Source organism: Melanerpes formicivorus, unplaced genomic scaffold, assembly GCF_026170545.1.
Source record: "Melanerpes formicivorus ecotype bairdi unplaced genomic scaffold, bMelFor1.0.p_v2 SCAF_39, whole genome shotgun sequence".
NCBI lineage: Eukaryota > Metazoa > Chordata > Aves > Piciformes > Picidae > Melanerpes > Melanerpes formicivorus.
This window is the reverse complement of record NW_027142391.1, coordinates 3877859-3903404: the sequence shown is the minus strand read 5'-3', so window position 1 is coordinate 3903404 and position 25546 is coordinate 3877859. Positions and strand designations below refer to the sequence as shown.

Here is a 25546-nt window from a genome sequence, read left to right as displayed (position 1 = left end):
CCAGACTGCCTCCTTGGCTGGCCTCTAGTCATTGCCAGAACTTGGAAAGCACTTTGATGAGGCTCTGATGAGGAGTGTGGCACAGTCCCCAAAGCATGAAAGAGTTCTCCATGGTTTGTATTGCCTTTCCCTACCCCCCCGACCATTACTGTCTGTTCCTTCGGTTTCCTTTGTACTTTGGGCCATGCCTCCTGCACGGGTACAACTTGCAGTGTGACACTGGTGTCACTGGAGAGAGATGATAAATAATAAAGGTGTTAGTGGTGAGGTTAAAGGGCTGGACTGCAGCTGGCAGGGAGGCAGCAGCAGAGCTGCAGCGGAAGGCTGCTGCCTGTTGTTTTATTCATTTGTTCATTACCGAAGGCTGGAGCAGGAGGTGAGATGAGAGGCTGGAGAGCTGCTGCTTCCTCTCTGTGACCTCAGGTTTGATGCAGAAGCTGGTAAGCACAAGGCAGCAGAGCTGTGCCCAGGCTGGATTTGCTCCTGAAGCAGCCAGCCTGGTAGCACGTTGCCCTGGAACACCTAATGAAGGCCCAGGGGAGAGTGGAGGATTATCCCGGGAGGCGACTGACCCTTCCTTAGGTGTTTACACTAATCGCCGCTGAAGGTAAATGCAAACTCTGCCAGTTGCCCTGCAGGGGCTGTGGGGGCTCCCTTTGGTGTGTGATTTCCCTAATTAAAGCCATTTGAGGAGCTTTATTGTCTGCAAAAGCCAAGGGACAATATTCCAGGCTCCCCAAACCTCCTCCCCCTTTCCTCTTTCCCCTATCTTTATTATCAATAAAAAAGGAGAGAGCAAAACGCTGCCTGGGCTCGAGGATTTCCTTCACATATGGAAAAGATTTAGCATTCTTCAGCTCCCAGCGTTGGCAGCACACAAACCTCTCCCCTCTTTACCTCCCCCTCTAGCATTCCCAGCCTGCTCCCTGTATTCCCAGCCCTCTGTACACAGGAAGGATTCAGCAGGGTGGGATTTTTCTTCTCTCCAGTAGGAATTATTTTGGAGGGCTGAATCACAAGGCACGTGAATCATCCTGTGAACAGCTCTGATATTTTTATCAGCGTGCAAACTCTTTGTGCATCTGCATTTCTCTTCCTCACCTCTTCCCCCTTTTTATTGTTTGGTGAGGTTGTTTTTTTTGCCTCTCCTGGTGCTGATTTGGATACTGGAGAAGCTGTCTCCCTAGGGGCTGCACCTGCTGGCCTGCTTGGGTCAGCTCCCAAGGGGATCAGATGTCCGGAGCTTGCCTGGCAGTCGGTGTGGACTGGCAGAAGCTTTGCTTTCATGTGCAGTTTAGTACTTTTTTTTCCTTCTTTCTCCCCCCACAGAGCTTTTTGCCTTGCAGCTCTCATAGCAGAGGCCTTTCCATTGCTGGGATCAATTAAAGGCTCACCAGGGACCCTCTCGGGGAGGAATCTTTCCTTTTCTGGCTGACTTTGAATGTCACACCAGGGCGTTCAGCTATTTTGACCTCGTTGCAGTAGCTCCCAGGGCAGGAAACCTTTCCTAACCCTCCCTTCCTGTCTCTCCCCCCCCCCAAGTCCTCTGCTCTCTGCCCATCATTCCATCTGCAGGCTCTCCCAGGGCTCTTATGCAACAGTTTGGGTTTTGGTATTCTTGGCTGGGAAAGCAGGGCTCCCGGGGAGAGAGAGCTAAGAGGGGGTTTGGATGGGTGGGTGGTGGGGGGAGAAAGATTTTATACTGTAACTCTACTGACCTTGCTTAGCCACACAAAGTGGAATCCTCTCCCCCCCCTTCATCCAATCCCCACTCTCTGGAAGGGAAGAATTATCCCCACTGCTTTCTTTTCCATCTTTCTGATGGTCCTTTGCTTTCATGAGAGAAAAGCATCAGGGCTGGCAGGACTCTCCACACAGGTCACCCACCCCCCAGGGTGTTCCCAAGTTGTTGGGGTGGGTTTTTTGGGTTAGCTTTTTAGTGTGTGATTGTATTCTTTTGGTTTGGTCTTTGCTGGGGTGTTTATTCCACTTGTAGCTGCATCTCTAGCCTTGGGTAATTGGTGACTTTAAATAAGTGTGTGGGTCCCCATCTGGGTTTTTTTTTCCTGGGGAAAGGAAATGTGCCTGTCTGTGATTTATTTTCTTTTTTGGAAAACAAAGGCAACCCCCCACCCAGACAATGCTCTGAGAGGCAGTGAAAGCAATTAATGGTGTCAAAAGACCCTAGGAGGGTGAAGTGGTGAGTGACTGAGGGCTGGGCTGCTGCAGGAAGGGCTGGGTGGGTAGCTGGCTGTGTCTGGGGAATATGGAGGGTTATTGACTCAAAACTCCAGCTGTGTTTTGTGAGCTGGAATCATAACCCACAAAATGAATCTTTAACAGGGTCTGAAGGGAAGGAAGGGAGCCCTAACTCAGCAGCCAGTTCTGCTGTGCCCTCAACACTCACCCTTGCAAAAGCTTGAGGAGAAGCAGGAAGGTTTTCCTCTCTGGTTACACTAATTAAAGAGAGGATAAGTGGTGTTCTGCTCTCCACCTCCTCACTCTCTGTCTGAAGGGTGGGGGAAATCCTGGGGGTATGAAAGAAGGTGCAAGCTCTGAAGAGGTTTCCTCAGAGCTGAGTCAGTGTTTGTCCTGAAAGCCAACATCTTGACTGTGGGTTGTTGGAGGGCTGGGTGCAGGGCACCTGTGCTCCCTCCACAGCAGCCTTGTGGCTGGCTGTAATTCACCCACAGAGGGAGGTGTTGAGAAGAGGTCCTCCGTGGGGATCCTGCCTTCACCCTGCTCTCAGGGGTATCATCTGTTCCTTCCACCACCTTCTGTCTATGCTTCTGGGGCCAGGGAGCTGGCAGCAGGCATTGTGGCTCTGCTGGACTGAGCTGTGGATGTATTTACTGCTAGGTGAGCTTCGTCTTTTTGCTGGGGGTACTGCACCTGTACTGACAGCTGTTGGCTCTGCAGACAAATTGCTCCTGACCTACAGGCCAGAACAGTTTGACTAGTTTGAGCAAGCCAGCTGGCAAAGCACACCTTCCTCCAGTTCTTCATAGAGAAATGGGACTGTAGAGGTTGGAAAAGACCTTTGAGATCATCAGGTCCAAGAGCTTGCCTAGAGCTCACAACCCCATCACTGCTGCTAAGCCACTGCCACTAAACCACATCCCTCAGTGCCACATCCTTGTGTCTTTGAAATCCCTCGAGGGGTGGTGACTCCACTGCTCCCCAGGCAGCTTCTTCCAGGTGGGTTTTGACAGTCTACAGAGGAGACTCCACAACTCTGCAGACTTTCAAAACCCACCTGGATGGGATCCTGTGCAACCTGCCCTGGGTGAGTCTGCTTTAGCAGGGGGGTTGGTCTAGCTAATCCTCAGAGGTGCCTTCCAACCCCTACCATGCTGGGATTCTGTACAGGGTGACTCTAATGGCACTGTCACACAAACACAAGCCTGTTTTAATGTGAGGTTGTGAGGTTTACATCAAACAGCTCTCCATGAGGTACCTCTCCAGACACAGTGGTGCCACTGCAGTCTCTGGCTGTGGGCAAGACCACCTCACACCACTCTGCTAAGTGCACACTCTCCTACCTGCCACTGTGTGCCAAGTGGTGTTTGATAACCCTGAGTCTGAGTAACTTTAGGCACCTGAACGTGCTGCTGAGCTCTGTGGGTACATCCCTGTCCTGTCAGCTGTCTGCACAACTAGCAAAAGCCTTCAGCAACAGCCAGAGGCAGAGGAATGCCTCCTTGGCTGGAGTGTTCCTCACAACTGAGCGTTTTGCTTGTATTCATTTGCAGCTGGGGCCAGTGCCCTTTCAAGGCCATGGAAAGGGAATTGATTGTAGTAGGTTCTGGAGCAGGCTTCTGGCTACCTTTGTGCTTCATTTAAAAGTAATATCTATCTACTGGTGAATGGCCCTAAACAGATTAAGAAAGTGCAATTGATTCCAACCTGACTATAGATGAACATAAAAGGCAAAATTGATTGGGCAGGTCTGTTTTAATTTTCTGGGGGTGGAGGAAGGGAACAACTAAATAAATAATTGCATGAGTGGAATGCCCCAAACCCAGAGGCAGAAAAACACCAAGTCAACACAGCCTTAAGAAAGGCCTTGCTGGTGCTGGAATGCAGCTCTTGTAAGGACGCTGGAACCACTCTGGTCCTGGTTCCAGTGCTGTCCCTGGGCAGAGCAGAGGGCAGTGCAGGTTGTCTGTGACCAGAGAATCACAGAATGGTTTGGGTTGGACAAGCCCTTTAAGAGCATCGAGTCTAGCCATTCTCTACCTCTGCCAAGGCTGGGGCTAAACCATGGCCCTCAGCACCACATCTCTGAGGCTTAGACACCCCTCCAGGGATGGGGATTCAGCCACCTCCTTGGGCAGCCTGGGCCAGTGTCTGGGAACCCTTCCAGTGAAGAATTTCCTTCTGATGCACCTCCCCTGGTGCAGCTTGGAACCACAGAATCATGGCATCATTTTCATCATTAAGATCATTGAGTCCCAACCATTATCTAAGCCTAACAGAGGTTGCTACAGATGCAGATTCTCCTCTTTGCTCATGTCCATTCTGCCCAGAGAGGTTGTGGTGTCTCCATCTGGGGAGACATTCAAAACCCACCTGGCTGTGTTTCTGTGTGACCTTGTCTGGGTGACCCTGCCTTGATGATCTCCGGAGGTCCCTTCCAACCCCTACCATTCCGTGTGTGGTTCTGTGCTTGTCTCCTAAGGGAAGAAGCTCTGTGTGTGTGTGAGGTGAGTATCTGTATGGGTACACAGATAGCTATTTGATGTAGCAGCTTTAGGAGTGAGGATACAACTTGGAGAAGGCAAAGCAGCAGCGTTCTGTGGACAGCAGGAACCTGTGTCCTGGGCTGGTGGGCTGCTGCTCTAGGTTTAGTGCCTCCCTGTTTGCTGCACTCTCACTCTTGTTAGGGCTGATGAGTCCCTGGGCACTCACTGAGACCTGGTAACTGCTCAAAGGTGCCATAATAGCCATAAAATGATTTTTAGTGTCTGATCAGTGCTGTTCTCCTCAGCCTGGGAAGTCACAGCAGAGAGCGAGCTGCAATTATTGGGAAGCGGAAATTTGCAGCCCCTCCCTCGCCTCCCCCCTTTAATTGTGATGATAAATTGCAACTTCAGAAAAATATATCAAGCTCTGGGCATGACAAAGCTCATGCTGCTAGCAAGCCCTGGCTTTTCAGCAAGGCAGAAATGTGGAGCAAACACTGCCCTCCTTGCTTTTTCCTTTCCCCTCCTCTTCTCCTCCCTGCTGTGCTCCTGGCACTGCGTGAGCTGGAGGTACTGAGGTGGCTTTAGGCAGAGGAAGCTCTGAGCATCTTCTTCATGCACTGGAGCAGGAAAGATAGCAGAGGTGGCAATACAGCTGGTGTGGGGAAAGTGGTTCAGGGCTGGAGATGCACAATTTGTATTACACTGTCTTCCTGGGGGCAGACAGAAATTTTCCTGGGGGCAGACAGAAACCTTCCTGCTAAGGGTCAGCGTAGATCTCTGCTGCTATGTAGGGGAGCCCACAGGGGTGAGGCAGAGCATCTGCCTGTTTGTCACATTGATGGAGTTGCCCCCTCACACCACAGTGATTCTTCTTCTGCAGGTGGGTCTCTGGGAGCCCCCAGCAATATTCACACCAAGGGTATTCTCCTGTGTCTGAGTCTGGGTATTTGGACTCACTACAGAGCCTGTTGCAGCTTGGTCCAAGTTTTGCCCTTGGGATACTCAGAGATTGGAACAGGCTGCCTGGGGGTGGTGGTTGAGTCACCACCCCTGGATGTGTTTAAAGGTCCTTTAGATGTAGTGCTTGAGGGTATGGCTTTGGGGGGAGCTTTGCAGAGTAGGGTCAGTGGTTGGACTTGATGATCCCAGGGGCCTTTTCCAACCTGGAGCATTCACCTTGTTGCAGCCCATGGGTGCATTTTCCTTCCTCACATCTCTCTCAAGAAGAAAACACCTTGGGTTTTTTCCTGGTACTCACACTTTTCCCCATTTTTAGGCCAGTTTGGCCTGTTGCTTTTCTCTCCCTTGGGTGCCTGCTCTTCACAGACAGCTGTGTTCTTGGCTTGGGCATGCGTCAGCATGGGGAAGCTAATCTGCCTCCTTGGGGTGATGCCTTCCAGATGGATTTAGCTAATTATCACAATGATTAGGGCTCCCTTTAATGACCACCACTGGAATGTATTGACAGAGCTAGACAAGAACACTCTGGGGTTGTGTTTGTGGAAAGTTCTTAGTTTGTTTTATTTCAGAAAGCTTGGCCTCATCTATCACTTGGGCTTCCTCCCCTGCAGAGAGCCTGCCTGGCATTCCCAGGGCACTTCCATTGGGCCAGGGTTATTTGGAAAGTTGGAATCGATTGTTTCAGAGCAACTGTTCTGAGTGAAATGCTGCTCTGCACTTGCTTGATCGCACACCTTTTGTCCCAGCCTTTGCTAAACCCATGCTGCTTTCCTTTGGCTTGTCCTGTTGCAGGAGATGTGCTTCCATACCTGTCCAAAAGAATGTGCATGAAGCTGTGCCCCTCACAGTGCTTCCCTGCCCCTGGCTGTGCTTCCCTGTCCCTCTCTGTGCTTCCTGCCCCTCTCTGTGCTTCCTGCCCCTTTCTGTGCTTCCCTGCCCCCTGGCTGTGCTTCCCTGCCCCTCCCTCTGCATCCCTGCCCCTCTCTGTTCTTCCCTGCCCCTCTCTGTTCTTCCCTGCCCCTCACGCTGCATCCCTGCTCCTGGCTGTGCTTCCCTGCCCCTGGCTGTGCTTCCCTGCCCCTGGCTGTGCTTCCTGCCCCTGGCTGTGCTTCCTGCCCCTGGCTGTGCTTCCTGCCCCTGGCTGTGCTTCCTGTCCCTCTCTGTGCTTCCCTGCCCCTCACCTGTATCTCTGCCCCTGGCTGTGCTTCCCTGCCCCTGGCTGTGCTTCACTGGCCCTCACTGTTCTTCCCTGCCCCTGGCTGTGCATCCCTGCCCCTAGCTGTGCTTCACTGGCCCTCACTGTTCTTCCCTGCCCCTGGCTGTGCATCCCTGCCCCTAGCTGTGCTTCTCTCCCCTCACTGTGCTTCCCCGCCCCGGCTGTGCTTCTCTCCCCTCTCTGTTCTTCCCTGCCCCTGGCTGTGCTTCCCTACCCCTGGCTGTGCTTCCCTGCCCTTTGCTGTGCTTTTCTTCCTACTTCCATGATTTTGTTTGCTCTAACTTCATCCTCTGTGGGGCAATGACATTGCAGTCTGCCTCCATTCCCAGTGTACATCTTCCACTGTATGTGCTCAGATTATAGCTCTCCATAGATCAATAGAATGGTTTGGGTTGGAAGGGACCTTCAAGATCATCTACTTCAACCCCCCTGCCATGGGCAGGGACACCTCCCACCAGCCCAGGCTGCCCAAGGCCTCATTCAACCTGGCCTTGAGCACCTCCAAGGGGGGGCCATCCCCAGCCTTCCTGGGCAACCTGTTTTATCTTGATCAATGACAGATTGAGCTAAACACCCCAAGTGCTGCCAAGGTGTTCTATCACAGTGAGAGCTGAAACCCCAACATCCTCTAGCTCAGGCTGCACAAAGCTTTTATCTCCCTGTGGATCAGGCACAAAGGATGTAGGGACAGAGTAATCCGTAATAGATTCTCACTCCTTGCAGAAGCTGGGAGGTGGGGCCCAGGGTCAGGTTGTGCTGGGTTCTGTACACAAATACACATGCAGTGGGAAAGCAGCTTTTGCCTCCTGGGAGTTTTCCCCCTGTTTATTTGTGTCTTGCAGAAGTGAGTTGTGGAGGGCAGTGCACTGCCAGGACCACCTAGGGGAAAGGCTGCACAAGGCAAGACCTACTAGATTCATCTGGACATGCAAATGAACAGGGGGAAGTCTCCTCTAATTCAAGTTGAAATGGATGTGGGCTGTTTACTGCTGTGAGAGACAAACCTGCTGCTGGCTGGCCTAGGCTGTTTGCCCAGTGCAGTCAAAAGTGTTCTGGGTTGTCTGGATCACATCTTCCCTGGGCTACTGGCAGGAGTTTAATTTAACTTACCCTGCTGTGTTCATGTGCAGCATCTCATAGCATCCTAGAATGGTTTCAGTTGCAAGGGACCTTAAAGATTGTCTTATTCCAGCTCCACTTCCACAGGCAGGTTAGTCAAGGTCTCATCCAACCTGGCTTTCAACAATTTCAGGCTTGAAGCCACTGTAACATCTCTGGGCAACTTGTTCCAGTGCCTCACCACCCTCATGGGGAAGAATGTCTTCCTGATTTGGTGGGAAATCTCAAGCTGTGCAGGGGAAGTTTAGGCTGGAGGTGAGGAGAAGGTTCTTCCCTGAGAGAGTTGTTAGCCATTGGGATGTGCTGCCCAGGGAGGTGGTGGAGTCACCATCCCTGGAGGTGTTCAAGAGGGGATTGGATGTGACACTGGGTGCCATGGTTTAGTCATGAGGTCTGTGGTGACAGGTTGGACTTGATGATCTCTGAGGTCTCTTCCAACCTTGGTGATTCTGTGATATATTCTAGATAGATAGATGAGTGCCTAATTCTTCTGCCAGCTTCCTTTCCTATTGGTGTGCATCAGATGGAATGAAGCTAGGGGTGAAGAGGTGGGGAGAGTCTGGAAGTGCATGGTGGAACTGGAGGAACTAGATATAGCTAGCCTTGTGCTGAAAGGTCTTTTGCAAAGTCAACATAGCCTTTGCCCACCCAACATACCAGTCTGAAACCCCCAGTGACTAACACCATAACCTTCACAGGACAGCAGTTGAAGAGGAGCTGCTTGGTTCTGGCTTGGCTAACCAAATTCTTCTTCTCTTTTTCCCTTTTCTCCTGTTCTTTCCCCTTCCAACCAATTCCATCCTGGGCCAGAACCGGGGTCGCCTGGCAGAGAAGAGGACAATCCCCTTACCTCCCACCAGGATCCCAAAGAAAGAGCTGACCTCCATTTTCTCACATAGTGATGACAGCGAAGAGAGCGATAAGAGCAATGGTCAACACCCTGAAGTAAAGCAGGAGGAGGATCTGCACATCAGTATCATGAAAAGAAGGTACTTGCCTGGTGGGGAATGCTGCACTGCAGGAGCAGAGACAGAGAAAACTGGGCAGTGGGTCAGCAGCCTTTGTGGGTCAACACTGCCCAGTGGAGTCACCTCCAGGGCTTGGAATTCAAGAGCAAATCTCCCATTACAGCTCAGAAAGAGTATTTGGGACCTCTTTTGTACTTAGACTTGTTTGGAGCAAGCAGGGCTGTATGGGGCCTTGTGTTTGCACTGAAGGTGTCTGGATTTGCAGACCCTGTGTTGTATTTCATCCTCTGTCCAGCGTTCTCTGTCTTTGTGCTCGGGGAGGTCAATGAATTGCATGACCAAGAAGTCATCTCTGGACCTTTCTCATAGAACAGTGGTGTATGGCCTTGAAGCTCTGCCTTTTGCTTTCACTTGTCCCCAAATTGTGATGTAGTAATGTGGATAATTTAATGTTGGGGAGGAAAGTTGGGGAGGGAGGTAGCAGCAGTGGTGGTGGTTGTAAGTTCTCTATCACAAGCGTTCAAGAGCATAGCTGTGGCTCACCAATTCCGAGGGCCTCTCTGGTCTAAAAGTAGAATCATAGTTTCATAGTTTCATAGTTTCATTCAGGGTTGGAAGGGACCACAAGGATCATCTAGTTCCAACCCCCCTGCCATGGGCAGGGACACCCCACACTAGATCAGCCTAGCCAGAGCCTCATCCAGCCTGGGCTTAAACACCTCCAGGGCTGGGGCCCCAACCACCTCCCTGGACAACCCATTCCAGGGTTTCACCACTCTCATGGTGAAGAACCTCCGCCTCACATCTAGCCTGAATCTCCCCACCTCCAGCTTCATTCCATTCCCCCTAGTCCTATCACTCCCTGAGATCCTGAGCAGTCCCTCCCCAGCCTTCCTGGAGCCCCCTTCAGATCCTGGAAGGCCACAATGAGGTCACCTCAGAGCCTTCTCTTCTCCAGACTGAACAGCCCCAACTCCTTCAGTCTGTCCTCACAGGAGAGGTGCTCCAGCCCTCTGCTCATCCTTGTGGCCCTTCTCTGGACACCTTCCAGCACCTCCACATCCCTCTTGTAATAGAGGCTCCAGAACTGGACACACTACTCCAGGTGGGGTCTCACCAGGGCTGAGTAGAGGGGGAGGATCACCTCCCTCGACCTGCTGGCCACACTTCTCCTGCTGCAGCCCAGGATCTGATTGGCTTTGCAGGCTGCAAGTGCACACTGAGAGCTCCTGGTGAGCTTTTTGTCCACCAGCACCCCCAAGTCTCTCTCCTCAGGGCTGCTTTCCAGCCAGTCACTGCCCAGCCTGGATTTGTGCCTGGGATTGCCTCGACCCAGCTGCAGGACCCTGCACTTGCTCTTATTGAACTTCATGAGGTTGGCTTGTGCCCACCTCTCCAGCCTGTCCAGGTCCCTCTGGATGGCCTCCCTTCCCTCCAGCTGTCTGCTGCACCACACAGCTTGGTGTCATCAGCAAACTTGCTGAGGGTGCACTCAATGCCACTGTCCATGTCACTGACAAAGATGTTGAACAAGACAGGTCCCAGGACTGATCCCTGAGGGACTCTGCTTGTCACTGGACTCCACTGGGCCATGGAGCCATTGGCAGCCACTCTTTGGGTGCAGCCATCAAGCCAGTTCCTTATCCATCTAGTGGTCCACCCATCAAACCCATGTGTCACCAGTTTGGAGACCAGGATGTGGTGCAGGACAGTGTCGAAGGCTTTGCTCAGGTCCAGGTAAATGAATGGTCTGGGTTGGAAGGGACCTCCAAAAGTCATCTAGTCCCAGTAATGGAGCTGCAGGAGGCAAAGAGTCACTGAGGATCTCAGGTCTTTGCTGTTTTGCTTGTGTCTTTCTCACTGCCATGTAAATTCATCCGGGAGCCATGCAGGGTTAAAGGCAGAGGAGCAGGGTTTGTCTGTGTCTTGAGCTGCGTTCTGGTAGCTGTCACTTGGGCTCTGGTGTTTGATGGCAGTGCCCACGATATTCATCTGAAAAATTTTTGAATTCTTTCATCCCTCTGGAAAAAAAAACCACCAACCAAACCAACAAAAACCTGAGATGTTTGGAAGCTCTGTAGCTACAGGGAGATAAATACCTAAAGGTGCTGTGCCTCAGCCTCCCGTGCATATCATCGCAACTCATCTCGATTGTCATCTTCCTCTGATGCATAAAATCACTCAGATTCTAAGACAAGCCCTATAAAAACAGAGGAGTGGAAACCAAAAGCATGTAATTGCTTTTCTTATGTTTTATGTCTTTCTTGCTGCTGAGCAGATAAGCTATTTCCCCCCTTTTCCCTCCACCACCAGATGCTGACACGTTCAGCAGCCGAGGGCTGGGGAAGCAGAGAGGCCAAACCAGTCCCCAGCTCTGCTCATAAAACCCTCCTGTAATTAAAGCCTGGGGTTCATCAGTGCAGCTGTCCAACAGCCACGTTCCAGGGTTATCAACTTGGAAATAAAAAGGTGTTTGGGGAAGGCATCTGCGCTGTGCATGTGCACAGGAGCCACAGAGGAGAAGGGAACCCTCCTAATCAGTTTGGGTAAGCTGCCCTCCTTCTCCTGCCCCCTTTCACTCCCTCCCTCCTTTAATGATGCTTTTAATTCTGTGAAATTACAGTGCTGGATTGTCTCATTAGGAGGGAGCACAAGATGAGAACTCTGTAATGGATATGCTGGGCCCCCCAAATAGAAAGTGCTCTTATCTTAAATCTTTAATTACTGTAATTGCTTTGCCTTGTTTATTAGGAAATGAAGCAAAAATACTGAGATAGTTCTTAGGCAGTGGTCCCCCCCAGCTTATCATTTCTCTGCTCTTCAGTACATTGCAAACTGACAGGCTGTGGTTTAAGCTTTGTTTTGGTTGCTTAGAGGAGTGCAGGATTCTCACCAGACAGGTTAGGCTCTCCTTGCTCTTGGACAGTTCTCCTTCTCATTGTTCTGGGACCTGTGGTGCAGTGTGTGGGGGAAAAGCAGGAGGAACCGGGGCGAACGGAGGCCAGGCAGCACTCTTGGTGACAGCAGCAACAGCAGGGGAAAAAGAGCATGGAATTCAGTGCCCAGGCAGGGAGCACCTCCTGCTCAGATCCCTCAGCATTCCCAAGTGTTTTGTCCCTTCCAAATGAATCCCTCAGCCCTCCTGTCCCAAAGAGGGCAGGACCAGCCATCTCCACCTGCTCAAGAGCAATGAGTGGAGAGCTCCCTGACCCCACTCCTGCACTGTCCTGCCAGAGGGAGGCTCTGGCTCTGTTCCCTGTGTCATTAGCAGCCCGGGGACTGGGGTGGAAGGTGTGCTGGGGCTGGCTGCAGAGACAGCAGCAGCATCATAAGGGCTAGACAGCTTACAGACATGACAGCTGGGGCCCAGCAGAGACAGTGCCCCATCTGCTTTCTGGTTTTAATTCACCTGTTGTGTCCCCCCCCCGATTGGTGATGGATTGGGCTGAGCTTGTATTGTCTCCCACTGAGAGGAAGAAATAGGTTAAACTGTGATAGCAGGAAAACAAGGTCAGGGCCTGAGCAAACCTGTGTATTCCTGTGGCTGGCCCTGGTGTGCACCTGCATTTCTTGCCCTTGGAGACCCTTGCTTGATTGCTTTGAACATCATCACCTTTTCTTTCTTTTTTTTTCCCCCCTCCCAGTCCCCATTTCCTTTCTCTTGACTGTTTCCTCCCATTGTTGGAATGCTTTCTGCTACGTTGAGGTCTGACCATTGGTGAAGAAAAGACTCTATGGGGGTTAGAACAGGAGCTGGGAACTTAGTTTCTTGGCTAGTCCCTCACCCTACCCTTTGACAGTGATTTCCTGTGTGATCTTAGGCAGTTGCCTAGGGTGATGGCCTTCAGAGGAGGTCTGAGGCAGAGAAAACCTCTATTTTTCTTGCAGTCCTGGAAAGCAGCTGCCCCTGAAATTAGTGCATGCCAACTTAACTTCACTCCAAAGTCCTTGCAAAACTCTGTCCCCTTGCTGTCTTGCACATAGGGAACCGAGGTAAGGAAACCAAGCCTCGCGCTGGAGGGAGCTTGGCTCATCAGCTTTGAGATCCAGGTGAACCAAGCTTAAAGGTGAATGTTTTCATCTTGTAGTGAGACCCCCTGAGTCCTCTTTAGCCTGCTTTGCAGGGTGTGCTAAGTAGCCTTTGTGTTAGTCCTCCTGTCTGGAAGACAGAGAGCTTAAAGTCTTGTCTCACATAACCAGAGGCATCTGCTGAGATTGATACCGTAGCTTGATACCCAGACTGTCAGCACTCAGCTCTGCAGATTACTGGGACAGCACTGCAGAAGAAAATCCTTTTTCTTTCAAATCAGATTTTGGGTTCCTGAAAATCTTGCTCTTTTCCAGCACTGCCTGCACCCAACAGTTGCATTACCTTAATTGCAGTGGTTTGGTTAAGCTGCACTGACTCCTGGTGGGAATGGTTGGCTGGCTGTGAGAAAAGGGATTCCTGTTTGGGGAAAAGAATGAGGTGAATACAGACCATTTCTGTACCCATGCACCTGTCTCTCCTATGGTTATTTTATAGCATCATAGCATTGTTTCAGTTGGAAGAGACCTCTAAGATCATTGAGTCCAACACCAACATGGCCATTAAACCACTTTAGTCAGACCTAGGTTAGGACCTTTAGCTTCATGAAGCCTTTTTCTTTCTCACAGGCTATTAACTGAGCTTCTTTTCCCCAGCAAGCTGAACTAGCACACCATACAGTCAGAGTGGTTTGGCTTGGAAGGGACTTAAAGATATCTAGTTCCAACCTCCCTCCCATGGGCAGGAGCACCTCTCACTGACCCAGGTTGCTCAAGGCACCATCCAACCTGGCTGCTTTGGTGTTGCTGCTCTCTGGTTTGTCATAGACACACAAGAATAGATGTGGACTAAGATTGTATTGCTCTGGGATAGTTTGGGGAGCATTAACTTCCCTACATTCCCTAGGAGATGCACAGCATCCCAGTCTGGTGGGGTTGGAAGGGACCTCATCCCATGCTAAAGCAGGGCCCCTCAGAGCAGGTTGCCCAGAAGCACAATACCCAGGTGGGTTTGGAATCTCTCCAGAGAAGGAGACTCCACAACCTCTCTGGGCAGCCTGCTCCAGGGCTCCAGTACCTTCACACCAGAGGAGTTTCTCCTTGTGCTTAGGTGGAGCTTCCTGGGTTCCAGTTCCAAAGGACACTGAGGAGTTACCTTAGGAACAGCCTTGTGAGCTTTTTCACACAGGTTCATCTGCCTGTAAGAGTCTCCAAGATGTTCTCCCAAGAGTCTCCAAGCAGAGGAGAGCCAGTGTGGCCAGAGAGTAAGGTTCAGCTTTAACAGCCAGCTTCTCACATGCTGTTGGCTTGAAGCCCAGCGTTGGCTTGTGGGTGCCTGCATTTAATTTCTATTTTAAAGCCTGGCTTTATTCATTAGTATGGGAGGAGAGCTGTAATGATAGCAACTGAGATTTAACAGAGCAGGTTAGGAGCTGCTCACACACAGCTTGCTCCAAGTCCCTTAAGCACCTGTTTAAAATGGTGAAAGTTTTTTGGCCTGACCTGTTCCTGAAAGGGATCTCAGTAAACATCTTCACTGCTGAGTATTGGGCAGGATAGGTGCAGGTAGCTGTAAATAGGAGAGGTGCCCCCTGCCTGAAAGTGTTCAGGGCTGGGTTGGATGAGGCTTTGAGCAACCTGGGCTAGTGGAAGGTGTCCCTGCCTGTGGCAGGGGGCTTGGGACTGGATGATCTTTGAGGTCCTTCCAACCCAACCCAATCTGTGATTCTATGAAATAGACATGCCTGGTGAAAATGCCTTTGGAGTTCTTGCATCAGAGGCAAAAAAGAGGGTTGGGAGCAAAAGTAGGAGCAGATTGTACAATGAGAGCACACAACAGGCTGAGCTCCTTGCCAAATACTGCTCTGAACTGAAAGCCATTTGAGGAGAGCTAAGAGCAGTCCTGTCACAGGGTGTTTGTGCAAAGGGAAGCAGACCTCTGGAGAACCTCATACCACCCTCAGCTCCTTTCTCCTTTCTTATGTCACTCCTCCTCACACCCCTGAACCTTCCATGGCCCTGGTGGCCAGCACCTGCCATGGGATTAGTGCTGTTTGAAACCAGAGGAGAGCATTTGAAGTGAAGGTGCTTACTCAAGGAATGGTTGAGTGCTGTCTCCTTGCCCCTGTTCAGACATGGAGAGAGCCCAGACAGGGGCAGGTTGCCTTCCCCTGTCCCCCAGCATCCCTCACCTCTCACACCAGCTTTCCAGCCTCCTCCTCACTCAGTGACCATTTTCTAGTAGCAAAACTGTCAGCCTTTCCACTGCCTGCCTTTCTAAGTGGAAAGCTGTTCCTGACATCCCACAAGGCTGCTGCTCTTTGACTCCCTAATTGATTGAAGATCAAACCCAAGCACCCTCCCATTATATTTGTCACAAGCATCTGTTTGTAATTCAGAGCCATGAGGTCCCACCACCTCCTCAGCTGATGTGCAATGCACACAGCACTGCCTTTGCCTTCCTTCTCCTGCTCGGCCTCTTCCTGCAATGCTCCCAACCAGTCCAGCCTGGGATGAGGGCTTTGTGATGTTCCTGCTCATGGTGGAGCTCCCTGACATGCCAGGCTGTGCCACACAGCACTCCTGCTGGAGCCAGGGCACATCTGGCACTTCTCTATGGCCTTGCTAGTGCTAGAAGGTGGAAAGGTACAGTGAAAGTCCATCCAAAGGCAGTGTTGGTCTTAGATGAGGCTAGGAAGGGACAGTTGTGGGTAAGAGATGGGGCTGTGATAGGTTCTTCTGGCAGTGGCAACCTGTTGTGTAGCTGGATGCTGTCCAGAATCCTCCACACTCAGATGGCATTTGTGTTGGTTGCTGCATAGTGCACCTGGGATGGTGGAGTGAGCCAAGGGAGCAGCAGAAAGCAAATTGGCCCCAGTGCAGCAGCTCAGCTGCAGAGTGAGGTTGTTTCTGTCTCCTGGAGTGACAAGACTTTGAGGGGGGGATGCCTGACTCCCACTGCTGGCCTCTTCATGGTTGCCACCCTGATGTTGAAAGCTTGCAGGGACTGCTAGGGTAAAAAAGAAATGACAGGGAAGGAAAGAAAGAGCTTCAAAATGAAGAGCTCTGCCAGCTGCTCTGTGTTATTTTGCCAGCTCCACTGCTTTCTTGCCTGGGCTGGATTCTCATTGTACTGCAGGCTCCAGAGATTCACACACATCCATAAACAATTCACTTCCTTGCACAAACCAAACCCTCATGTTCTAGTCCCTTTTTACTGAGGTCCCTGATCTCTTCTGCCCCCCAGCCTGCCCTCCCTGACTATGAAGCTGTGCAGGGAGCCTGTTTCTGTGGCTGTGGAGCCCATCTGGCCGTTTTGATGGAACACTTTCTAAGTGATCACTCTGTGCCCGAGACCTTGGCAGGGAGAGGCAGCAGCAGCAGCTGTAGCACCTTTGCTTGCCTGGCTGTGGGGTTTTATTTCCCTACCTTTCCTCTTAGGAATCTGTGAGGGCCAGGCTCCTGCTCTCCACTCTTTCTCCAGCCCAAGGAGGGGCTGGTGTAGCAGATAGTTGGCAAATGATCAGTAATTAGATTTCAATTGGATGAATAACCTGTTCAAGCAAGGCGTGCATTAGCCTCGCAGATCTAATTGGTGGTGAGGGCAGAGCGCTGCCGAGTGAGTGCTTGCTTCTGCTCCCTGCCCCTCCCTCCTCCTCTCCAAAAAGAAAGATAATTAGGATTTAATTTCATTCTCACCTATTCATTTGTCTAAATATGGGTGTTTAATTATCCATCTCAGCAGATAGATGTTTCTGCCTCTGTGTGGATCACAGCAGTTCCTTTGCGATGAGGTTTTCCCTCCGCCCTGCTTAGACTCTTGGTTGCAGTGCTCTGAAGTGTAGCTCTGCTGAGGCTCACCCTGAGCCATGCCCTCACCCAAGGCTCAGCAGCACATTCTGCAGCCTGCCCAAGCTGGTAGCTGCAGCAGACCAGAGAGTTGTTTTGGTTGGGAGGGAACTGTAAGATCATCCAGTCAGATCGTGAACCCAGCACTGCCAGGTCACCACCAAACCATGGCCCTCAGCACCACATCTACACAGCTTTGAAACCCCTCCAGGGATGGAGGCTCCACCACTGCCCTGGGCAGCTTGTTTCAGGCTTTGACATCCTTTTTGGGGAAGAAACTGTTCCTCATGTCCAACCTAAACCTCCCCTGGTACAACTTGAGGCCATTTTCTCTTGTCCCTTCACTTACTCCTTGGAAGAAGAGCCCAAACCCCTCCTGTCTCCAACCTCCATTCAGAGAGCTGTAGCAAGCCAGAAGGTCTTCCTTCAGCCTCCTTTTCTCCAGGCTGAACAACTCCTCAGCTGCTCCTCACCAGCCCTATCCTTCAGGCCCTTCACCAGCTTCATTGCCCTTCTCTGGATCTGCTCCAGCACCTCCACATCCTTCTTGCAGTGAGGGTCCCACAACTGAGCCCAGTATTGAGGTGCAGGTTTCCTGCATTGTAGTTTTTTCGTCAGGAGAGGGCCTGTGGAGTTCTAATCAGACAAACATGGCATTTATCTCTGTACAGCTCAGGACCAACCCCTTTCAGTTGGGTGTTTTTTTTGAGCCACTGAAGAATGTTCAGTGGCCAGAGCAGCAGGAGAAGCACAAGGTTCCTTTTGAGTCTTTCAGTTGGATTTCCAGCTGGTCCCGTGGAAGTTCATCGTTGCTGTGCAGTGTTTGGAGCTCCCCCACATCCCCTGTGCAGCTGGCAGGGGCTGATGTGCACAGTGCAAGGTGCTGAGCTGGCATTAAAGGAGCTTTATCAAGGTTTTGTGTGTGTAGGAGAGGAGCAGTGTGAAACCAGGCTTCCACCCTCCACAGTTCCACTGTCTTCTGAGCCATGAGAGCTTTGGCTGGCAGCTTGAATTGGCTTTGAACATTGGATTCAGATCAGCTTACCTGGAAAGTCCACTTGTGGCCCAGGGTTTGATGGAACTTCAGTTCTTGGAAATTGTACTCAGTGCCCATTTGGCCTCTGCTTTCCAGAAGGCTTTCAAATGATGCCTGAACTTCAGCTTTGAAGAGCAACTGTTACTGCTATAAGCTCAGTAGCTGGGAAGTAGCTACTCCATTTCCCTTTGCAAATAAAACTTTGGGAAGATGGAAAACTGGGATAGGTTTTATGAACTGTTGCATAGGAAGAAGAATGTGAAAGACTGGGGGCAAGTACAGCTGTGTTGATGGAAATGGCCTTAGGGTTGTGCCAGGAGAGGTTTAGGCTGGGGAGACCTCATTGCTCTCTACAACTTCCTGAAAGGATGTTGGAGTGAGGTGGGGCTTGGTCTCTTCTCCTTAGTATCAGGTGATAGGACAAGAGGAAATGGCCTGAAATTGTGCCAAGGGAGGTTTAGGTTGGAGATGAGGAAAAATTTCTTTCCTGCAAGAGTGGTCAGGGATTGGAAGAGGCTGCCCAGGGAGGTGGTGGAGTCCCCATCCCTGGAGGAGTTCAAGAAACCTGTGGCCATGGCACTGCAGGATCTGGTTTAATGGGCATGGTGGTGTTGGGTTGATGGTTGGACTTGATGATGTTATTCCAGCATTAATGATTGTAAGTTCATCTCTACTAAGGTCTACCAATCCCCTGAAAGAACTACTGAGAGGGCCACCAGACTCCCTTTCTGAGGCAGTCTTGCAGGAGGACACAGCAGAGAGGCCATCCCATTGGTAACACTTGCAGCAGCAGCACGGCTTGGATGTGAAATTATTTCCGTGCTGAGAGCTGCTTTTGGTTGATTGCTGCAGGAGGCTGAAGCAGGAGCAGCCATTCAGGAAAGCACTTCAGGAGACACTCAAACCTGAGTTGAGTCCTGTTGACTTCACTGCTCGTGTTTAAGTGCTTTCTGCTCCAATTCAGAGCATATCCAAATGGGAAGAAAGGCTCTCTCTGGCTTCAGCAGCTTTCAGATTAGGCTGCTTCTGCTCTTAGATTCACAGAGTGCCTTGGGTTGGAAGGGACCCTCAGAGGTCATCTTGTCCAACCCCCCTGCAGGCAGCAGGGATACCTCCAACTACATCAGGCTGCCCAGGGCCACATGATGTCTAACCTTGAATGTCCAACGGCATGAGATTTAACACATTCAAGTGCTGGGCTCTGCACATTGGCCACAACAACCCCATGCAGTGCTACAGGCTGGGGGCAGAGTGGCTGGAGAGCAGCCAGGCAGAGAGGGACCTGTGGGTACTGGTTGATGGTAGGCTGAACATGAGCCTGCAGTGTGCCCAGGCGGCCAGGAGGGCCAATGGCATCCTGGCCTGCATTAAGAACAGTGTGGCCAGCAGGAGCAGGGAGGTCATTCTGCCCCTTTACACTGCACTGGTTAGGCCACACCTCGAGTCCTGTGTCCAGTTCTGGGCCCCTCAGTTTAGGAAGGACATTGACTTGCTGGAAGGTGTCCAGAGAAGGGCAACGAAGTTGGTGAGGGGCTTGGAACACAGCCCTGTGAGGAGAGGCTGAGGGAGCTGGGGCTGCTTAGCCTGGAGAGGAGGAGACTCAGGGGTGACCTTATTGCTCTCTACAACTACCTGAAGGGAGGTTGTAGACAGGCAGAGGTTGGTCTCTTCTCCCAGGCAGCCAGCACCAGAACAAGAGGACAGTCTCAGGCTGCACCAGGGGAGGTTCAGGCTGGAGGTCAGGAGGCAGTTTTACACAGAGAGAGTGATTGCCCATTGGAATGGGCTGCCTGGGGAGGTGGTGGAGTCGCCATCCCTGGAGGTGTTCAGGAGGAGACTTGACAGGGTGCTTGGTGCCATGGGTTAGTTGATTAGGCGGTGTTGGATGATAGGTTGGACTCGATGATCTTGAAGGTCTCTTCCAACCTGGTTTATTCTATTCTATTCTATCTCTGGGCAACCTGTTCCAGTGTCTCACCACTCACATAGTGCAGAACTTCCTCCTGATGCCCAACCTAAATCTGCCCTGCTCCAGTTTTGAACCACTGCCTCTCATTCAATCCACCACAGACCCTTCTAAACAGCCCTTCCCCAGCCTTCCTGTAGGTCCCCTTCAGATACTGAAATGCAGCTCTTAGGTCTCCCTGGAGCCTTTTCTTCAGGCTGAACAGCCCCAATCTTTCACCCTGATGGTCGTACAGCCCGATGGTCCTCAGCTTCACACTGTTGCTTTCTCTAGTTGAGGACAGAGGCAGGGGTGCTGTAGGGTTACAGAAAATGCACAGATCTGCAGCTGGCTTCTGCTGGTTGTGTTATTTGCAGCCACTGCTGTGTAATGCTTTGGGGAACCTACATCTGCAGGAGCTGATTTATACACGCAGCTAGGACCCAGCATGTGCGCCAGCAGATGCTGAGAGCTGTGGGAGGAGTGGGTTTGTGCAAGGATGTGGGCTTGCTTGCCAGTTTGCTCTCAGATGGCTGAGGTTCTCATCAATCACACTGACATGGAGAAACAGTGGTGGTCACAGACCTCCTGTGGGCAATGAGGGGGAGATCAGTGATCCCTGGTAGCAAGTGGAGACTCCAGACCACAGAAGGTCAAGCATCTGCCTCAGCCCCTCCGGGTTGGTGTAGCTGCTGTTCGGTAGCATGAGGGGAAGGGGGGCGGAAAAAAAACCCCTAACAAAACCAAAGGCAAGAGAAAAACAACCCCTGTGGCTGCTCTGTCTTAATTTAGGATATTGTTCCTCTGGAATCTGCTGCTGCTGCTTGTCAGCAGGCAGAGTGACAGAGTATGTGAAATTAATTTCCGAGGTGGGAAATTGCTAATAATTTATTTACAGCTGGGGCGGGCGTGGAGGAGGGGATGCACTGCAGGCACTTTGGGCCTCTCCTCATAAAATGCCACTGCACAGCCCTTGCTGCTTCCTCCAAACGTGTTCCTGTTAGTTGAGACAGCAGCCTGCACTCCCTGCACCTACTAGGGAGGCTGCATGCAGCAAGGAGAAGTCATCTCTCCGCCGTACAGCTCTGCTGCAGGTCTCTCCCTGCGCTGAGTCCCGCTGCAGACACTCCAGACTCCACAAACTACTTCATGGCTGCTGTCTAGAGCCAGGGAGAGGGACTTTGAGAAGGCAAAGGGTGGGTTGTCATGATGGAGCACATCTGGTTGAAGTGGCAAGAGATCCATCATCAGTAAATTTGCTGACGACACCAAGCTGGGGGCAGGAGTTGATCTGCTGGAGGGTAGAGAGGCTCTGCAGAGGGACCTGGACAGGCTGGGCAGATGGGCAGAGTCCAACGGCATGAGATTGAGCACATCCAAGTGCCAGGTTCTGTACATTGGCCACAGCAACCCCAGGCAGTGCTACAGGCTGGGGTCAGAGTGGCTGGAGAGCAGCCAGGCAGAGAGGGACCTGGGGGTGCTGGTTGATGGTAGGCTGAACATGAGCCTGCAGTGTGCCCAGGCAGCCAAGAGGGCCAATGGCATCCTGGCCTGCATCAAGAAGAGTGTGGCCAGCAGGAGCAGGGAGGTCATTCTGCCCCTGTACACTGCACTGGTTAGGCCACACCTCGAGTCCTGTGTCCAGTTCTGGGCCCCTCAGTTTAGGAAGGAGGTTGACTTGCTGGAACGAGTCCAGAGAAGAGCAACAAAGCTGGGGAGGGGCTTGGAACACAGCCCTGTGAGGAGAGACTGAGGGAGCTGGGGTTGCTCAGCCTGGAGAGGAGGAGACTCAGGGGTGACCTTATCACTCTCTACAACTACCTGAAGGGAGGTTGTAGACAGGCAGAGGTTGGTCTCTTCTCCCAGGCAGCCAGTACCAGAACAAGAGGACACAGTCTCAGGCTGTGCCAGGGGAGGTTCAGGTTGGATGTTAGGAAGAAGTTCTATACAGAAAGAGTGATTGCCCATTGGAATGGGCTGCCTGGGGAGGTGGTGGAGTCGCCATCATTGAAGGTGTTCAGAAGGAGACTTGATGGGGTGCTTGGTGCCATGGGTTAGCTGTTTGGGTGGGTTGGATTGGTTGATGGGTTGGACACAATGATCTTGAAAGTCTCTTCCAACCTGGTTTGGTTTATTCTAATAAAGTATTCTAAAAGATGCAGTGTTCAGCATGTGCCATTGACCTCTGTGTTTGTTTGTCAACAGGATCCACACCCACTGGGATTTGAACATCTCCTTCCGAGAGACCTCTTGCAGGTACCATTTTGGGGCACCCTCTGTGTATGGTAGGCTAAGAGTTTATGATCTGTTACTGGCATGTGGATGCTGTTAGCTGTACATGAACATTGCTGTCTGTCAGTGCTGTGGGTTTTTTTCTTCCTCCCTTGTTCCTCTTTCTCCCCTTAACCACATGTCCTTCCTTTTGTGTTTTCATTCTGGGGAATGTTGGCTGTGGGGGGAAACCTTTTCCTGTTGGAAGAGGGAATTGCTTAGGCTTGTAAAGAAAGCCCATAGTTGGTTTGGATATATTCACTCTGGCTCCCTTTTGGAAGGATGCAGTGTTGGGGGGGCCCAGACCTCTGTTTTCTGACCTGGGAGACACAAGAGTCTGCATCTCATTAGTGAAAGGTTCATTGAAGGCCAGGCTGATGTTGCTCAGGAGTCACAGTGTTGTGCTCAGCCAGCTTAGAGCAGTGTTACCTCAAAAGGTGAGCACATGACAGGAATCACTGGGTGACAGATGCTGTGGGAAAGGTGACACCACTGAGACACCCCTGCTCCTGCAAGAGCTTACACATGTAGGTGCCCAGCTGCAGGGTTGGGTGTCAGGGGTTGGAGCCAGCAGGGCTCTGCGTTTCACACCCTGAAGCCCGACTGGGTTGAACTGGAGCTGCAGAAGGGCAGGGCAGGAGTGCTGACAAAGCCAGCTCAGGCAAAAGCTGCCACTCAGAAATGCCAAGTGTTTTAAAAGGCACAAGTACAAGAAATGACATCAAAGTCTGAACTGGGAGAAGGGGATTGCCTGAACCACTCTGTGTTGGTTCTAAAGTCTGGTTTCCTGCAGTAGCAGATCCCAAGAAGGTGGAAGCTGATGAATTGAAGATAGCCAGTTACAAACATTCACAGGTTGATGGATTGACAGAATGGTTTGTGTTGGGAAGGGCTTTAAAGACCACCCAGTTCCAACCCCTCTGCCATGGGCAGGGACACCTTCACTAGACCAGGTTGCTCAGCACCACCATGGCCACTAGACCACATCCCAAAGCACTGTGTCCACACATTTCTTCAATACCTCCAGGGACCCATTCACACATCCCCACTCTAACCTCCCACTTAAGGACAATTTGGACTGTTCTGCTGGCAGCATTGGTGGGTGAAGGTTCTAACCCAAACTGTGCACCAGGAGAGACAAATCCATCTTGCTTTAATAAAGTAGTGGAGTGTGAATGGAGTCTTGGCCTCCCCACGAGGGGAGTGAAGAGTGAGAAATCTCCACTGATTCACACTCCATTAGAGAGCCAGGGAGGGCAGAGGTATTCACTGGTGTTTCAGTGAGCACAGGCTGTGGCCCTGAGGCATAAACCCCCATAATTCCTGAAATTTATGATGTTAAGAACACAAACCCTCACCCACCACCCTGATCAGTAAGTGCCTGGAAGCCAGTTTAGAGAGCACAGCTCACCCAGCACTCCTATAAAAGCCAGCTGAAGTCTTTTTTCCCCCCTCCCCTGTGGCAGCCTTTGGTATAAAATTCCTGCCTTGTTGCTTATAAGCTTTTGGGGCTCTAAAATACAAAAGAATGGATTCCTCCCAGGCAGCCCCTTTCATGATAAATTTCAGCCCAGAGCAGAGTTTTATGGCTGAGTTATAAACTCTAAAAGGCAGAGGTTTGCCTTGGAAGTGCTGACACAAGCCTTAATTAACAGCCACGTGGACAAGGATCCTGCAGAGTGGCAGCTAAGGGTGCAAACACCTCTTGAGGTTAGAGTTCCTACCTTAAAGAAACAACAGTGAAAGACAATTCTCAACTTCAAATGCAGAGACTCAAAGAATTGGCTGATTTTTGTTGATGTCAACAAGTCCACTTCTTGGGCTTCCTTAGCTTAACTGTTTGTTCCTTTTAGTTTAGGCAGAGGAATGGAATGGAATGGAATGGAATGGAATGGAATGGAATGGAATGGAATGGAATGGAATGGAATGGAATGGAATGGAATGGAATGGGATGGAATGGAATAGAATAGGCCAGACCAGACCAGGTTGGAAGAGACCTTCAAGATAGGATAGGATAGGATAGGATAGGATAGGATAGGATAGGATAGGATAGGATAGGATAGGATAGGATAGACCAGGTTGGAAGAGACCTTCAAGATCATCAAGTCCAACCTATCACTCAACACCACCTAATCAACTAAACCATGCAACCAAGCATCCTATCAAATCTCTTCCTCAACACCTCCAATGATGGGGACTCCACCACCTCCCTGGGCAGCACATCCCAATGGGCAATCACTCTCTCTGTGTAGAACTTCTTCCTAACCTCCAGTCTAAACCTCCCCTGGCACAGCTTGGGACTGTGTCCTCTTGTTCTGGTGCTGATTGCCTAGGAGAAGAGCCCAACCCCCACCTGGCTACAACCACTCTTGAGGTAGTTGTAGATAGCAAGAAGGTCTCCCCTGAACCTCCTCTTCTCTAGGTTAAGCAACCCCAGCTCCCTCAGCCTCTCCTCACAGGGCTTGTGTTCCAAACTCCTCACCAACTTTGTTGCCCTTCTCTGGACTTGTTCCAGCAAGTCAACCTCCTTCCTAAACTGAGGAGCCCAGAACTGGACACAGGACTCAAGGTGTGGCCTAACCAGTGCAGTGTACATGGGCAGAATGACCTCCCTGCTCCTGCTGGCCACACTGCTCCTGATGCAGGCCAGGATGCCATTGGCCCTGTTGGCCACCTGGGCACACTGCAGGCTCATGTTCAGCCTACCATCAACCAGCACCCCCAGGTCCCTCTCTGCCTGGCTGCTCTCAGCCACTCTGACCCCAGCCTGTAGCACTGCATGGGGTTGTTGTGGCCAATGTGCAGAACCTGGCCACAGCTGAGGAATTATGAGTGGTTGCTCCTGGGAGGAGAAGTTTTGCTTTGTAGGTTCAATGGTTAGTCCAATGATCAACAATTCAATGGTTAATGGTTCAGTGGTTGGTGCAGCTGGCAGAAATGATCCCCAGCCAGCTGTTTTGGGAGAAAAGAACAGGTTGTGGTGTGTGGCAAAAGGAGTTTGTGTGCTTATGTGTCAGCAGAGAAGAAGGTTGTATGCAGCTAAGTGGCCTCAAGTGCTACAGGTTCTGTGAATCATCTGGCACACCTAAAATGCATCATGGGGTGCCAAAAAAGGTTTAGGCTCATAGGATCACAGGATCATCTGGGTTGGAAGAGACCTGTAAGAGCATTGAGTGAAATCATGGACCCAGCACTGCCAGGGCACCAATAAACCATGGCCCTCAGCACCACTTCTACACAGCTTTGCAGTCCTCCAGGGATGGGGACTCCACCACTGCCCTGGGCAGCCTTGACAACCCTTTTGGTGAAGAAATTGTTCCTCATGTCTGACCTAAACCTCCTCTGGTGCAACTTGAAGCTGTTTCCTATGTCCTATTACTGGTTCCTTGGGAGAAGAGCTCAAACCCCATCTGTCTCCAAGCCAGGGAGCTGCAGAGAGCAATGAGGTCTCCCCTCAGCCTCCTTTTC

General features: G+C 51.2%; 1 protein-coding gene across 7 annotated transcripts in view; it reads left to right on the top strand.

Annotated features, from left to right (window-relative positions):
* Positions 1–25546, top strand: part of SAMD11 (sterile alpha motif domain containing 11) — a 158919-nt gene that overhangs the window by 43188 nt on the left and 90185 nt on the right. For all 7 annotated transcript variants that reach the window (XM_068158313.1, XM_068158311.1, XM_068158310.1 and 4 more), the window contains 2 exons: positions 8794–8972; positions 22013–22063. In XM_068158313.1, the coding sequence (XP_068014414.1) occupies positions 8794–8972; positions 22013–22063 (230 nt within the window). The remainder of the gene's footprint in view (positions 1–8793; positions 8973–22012; positions 22064–25546) is intronic.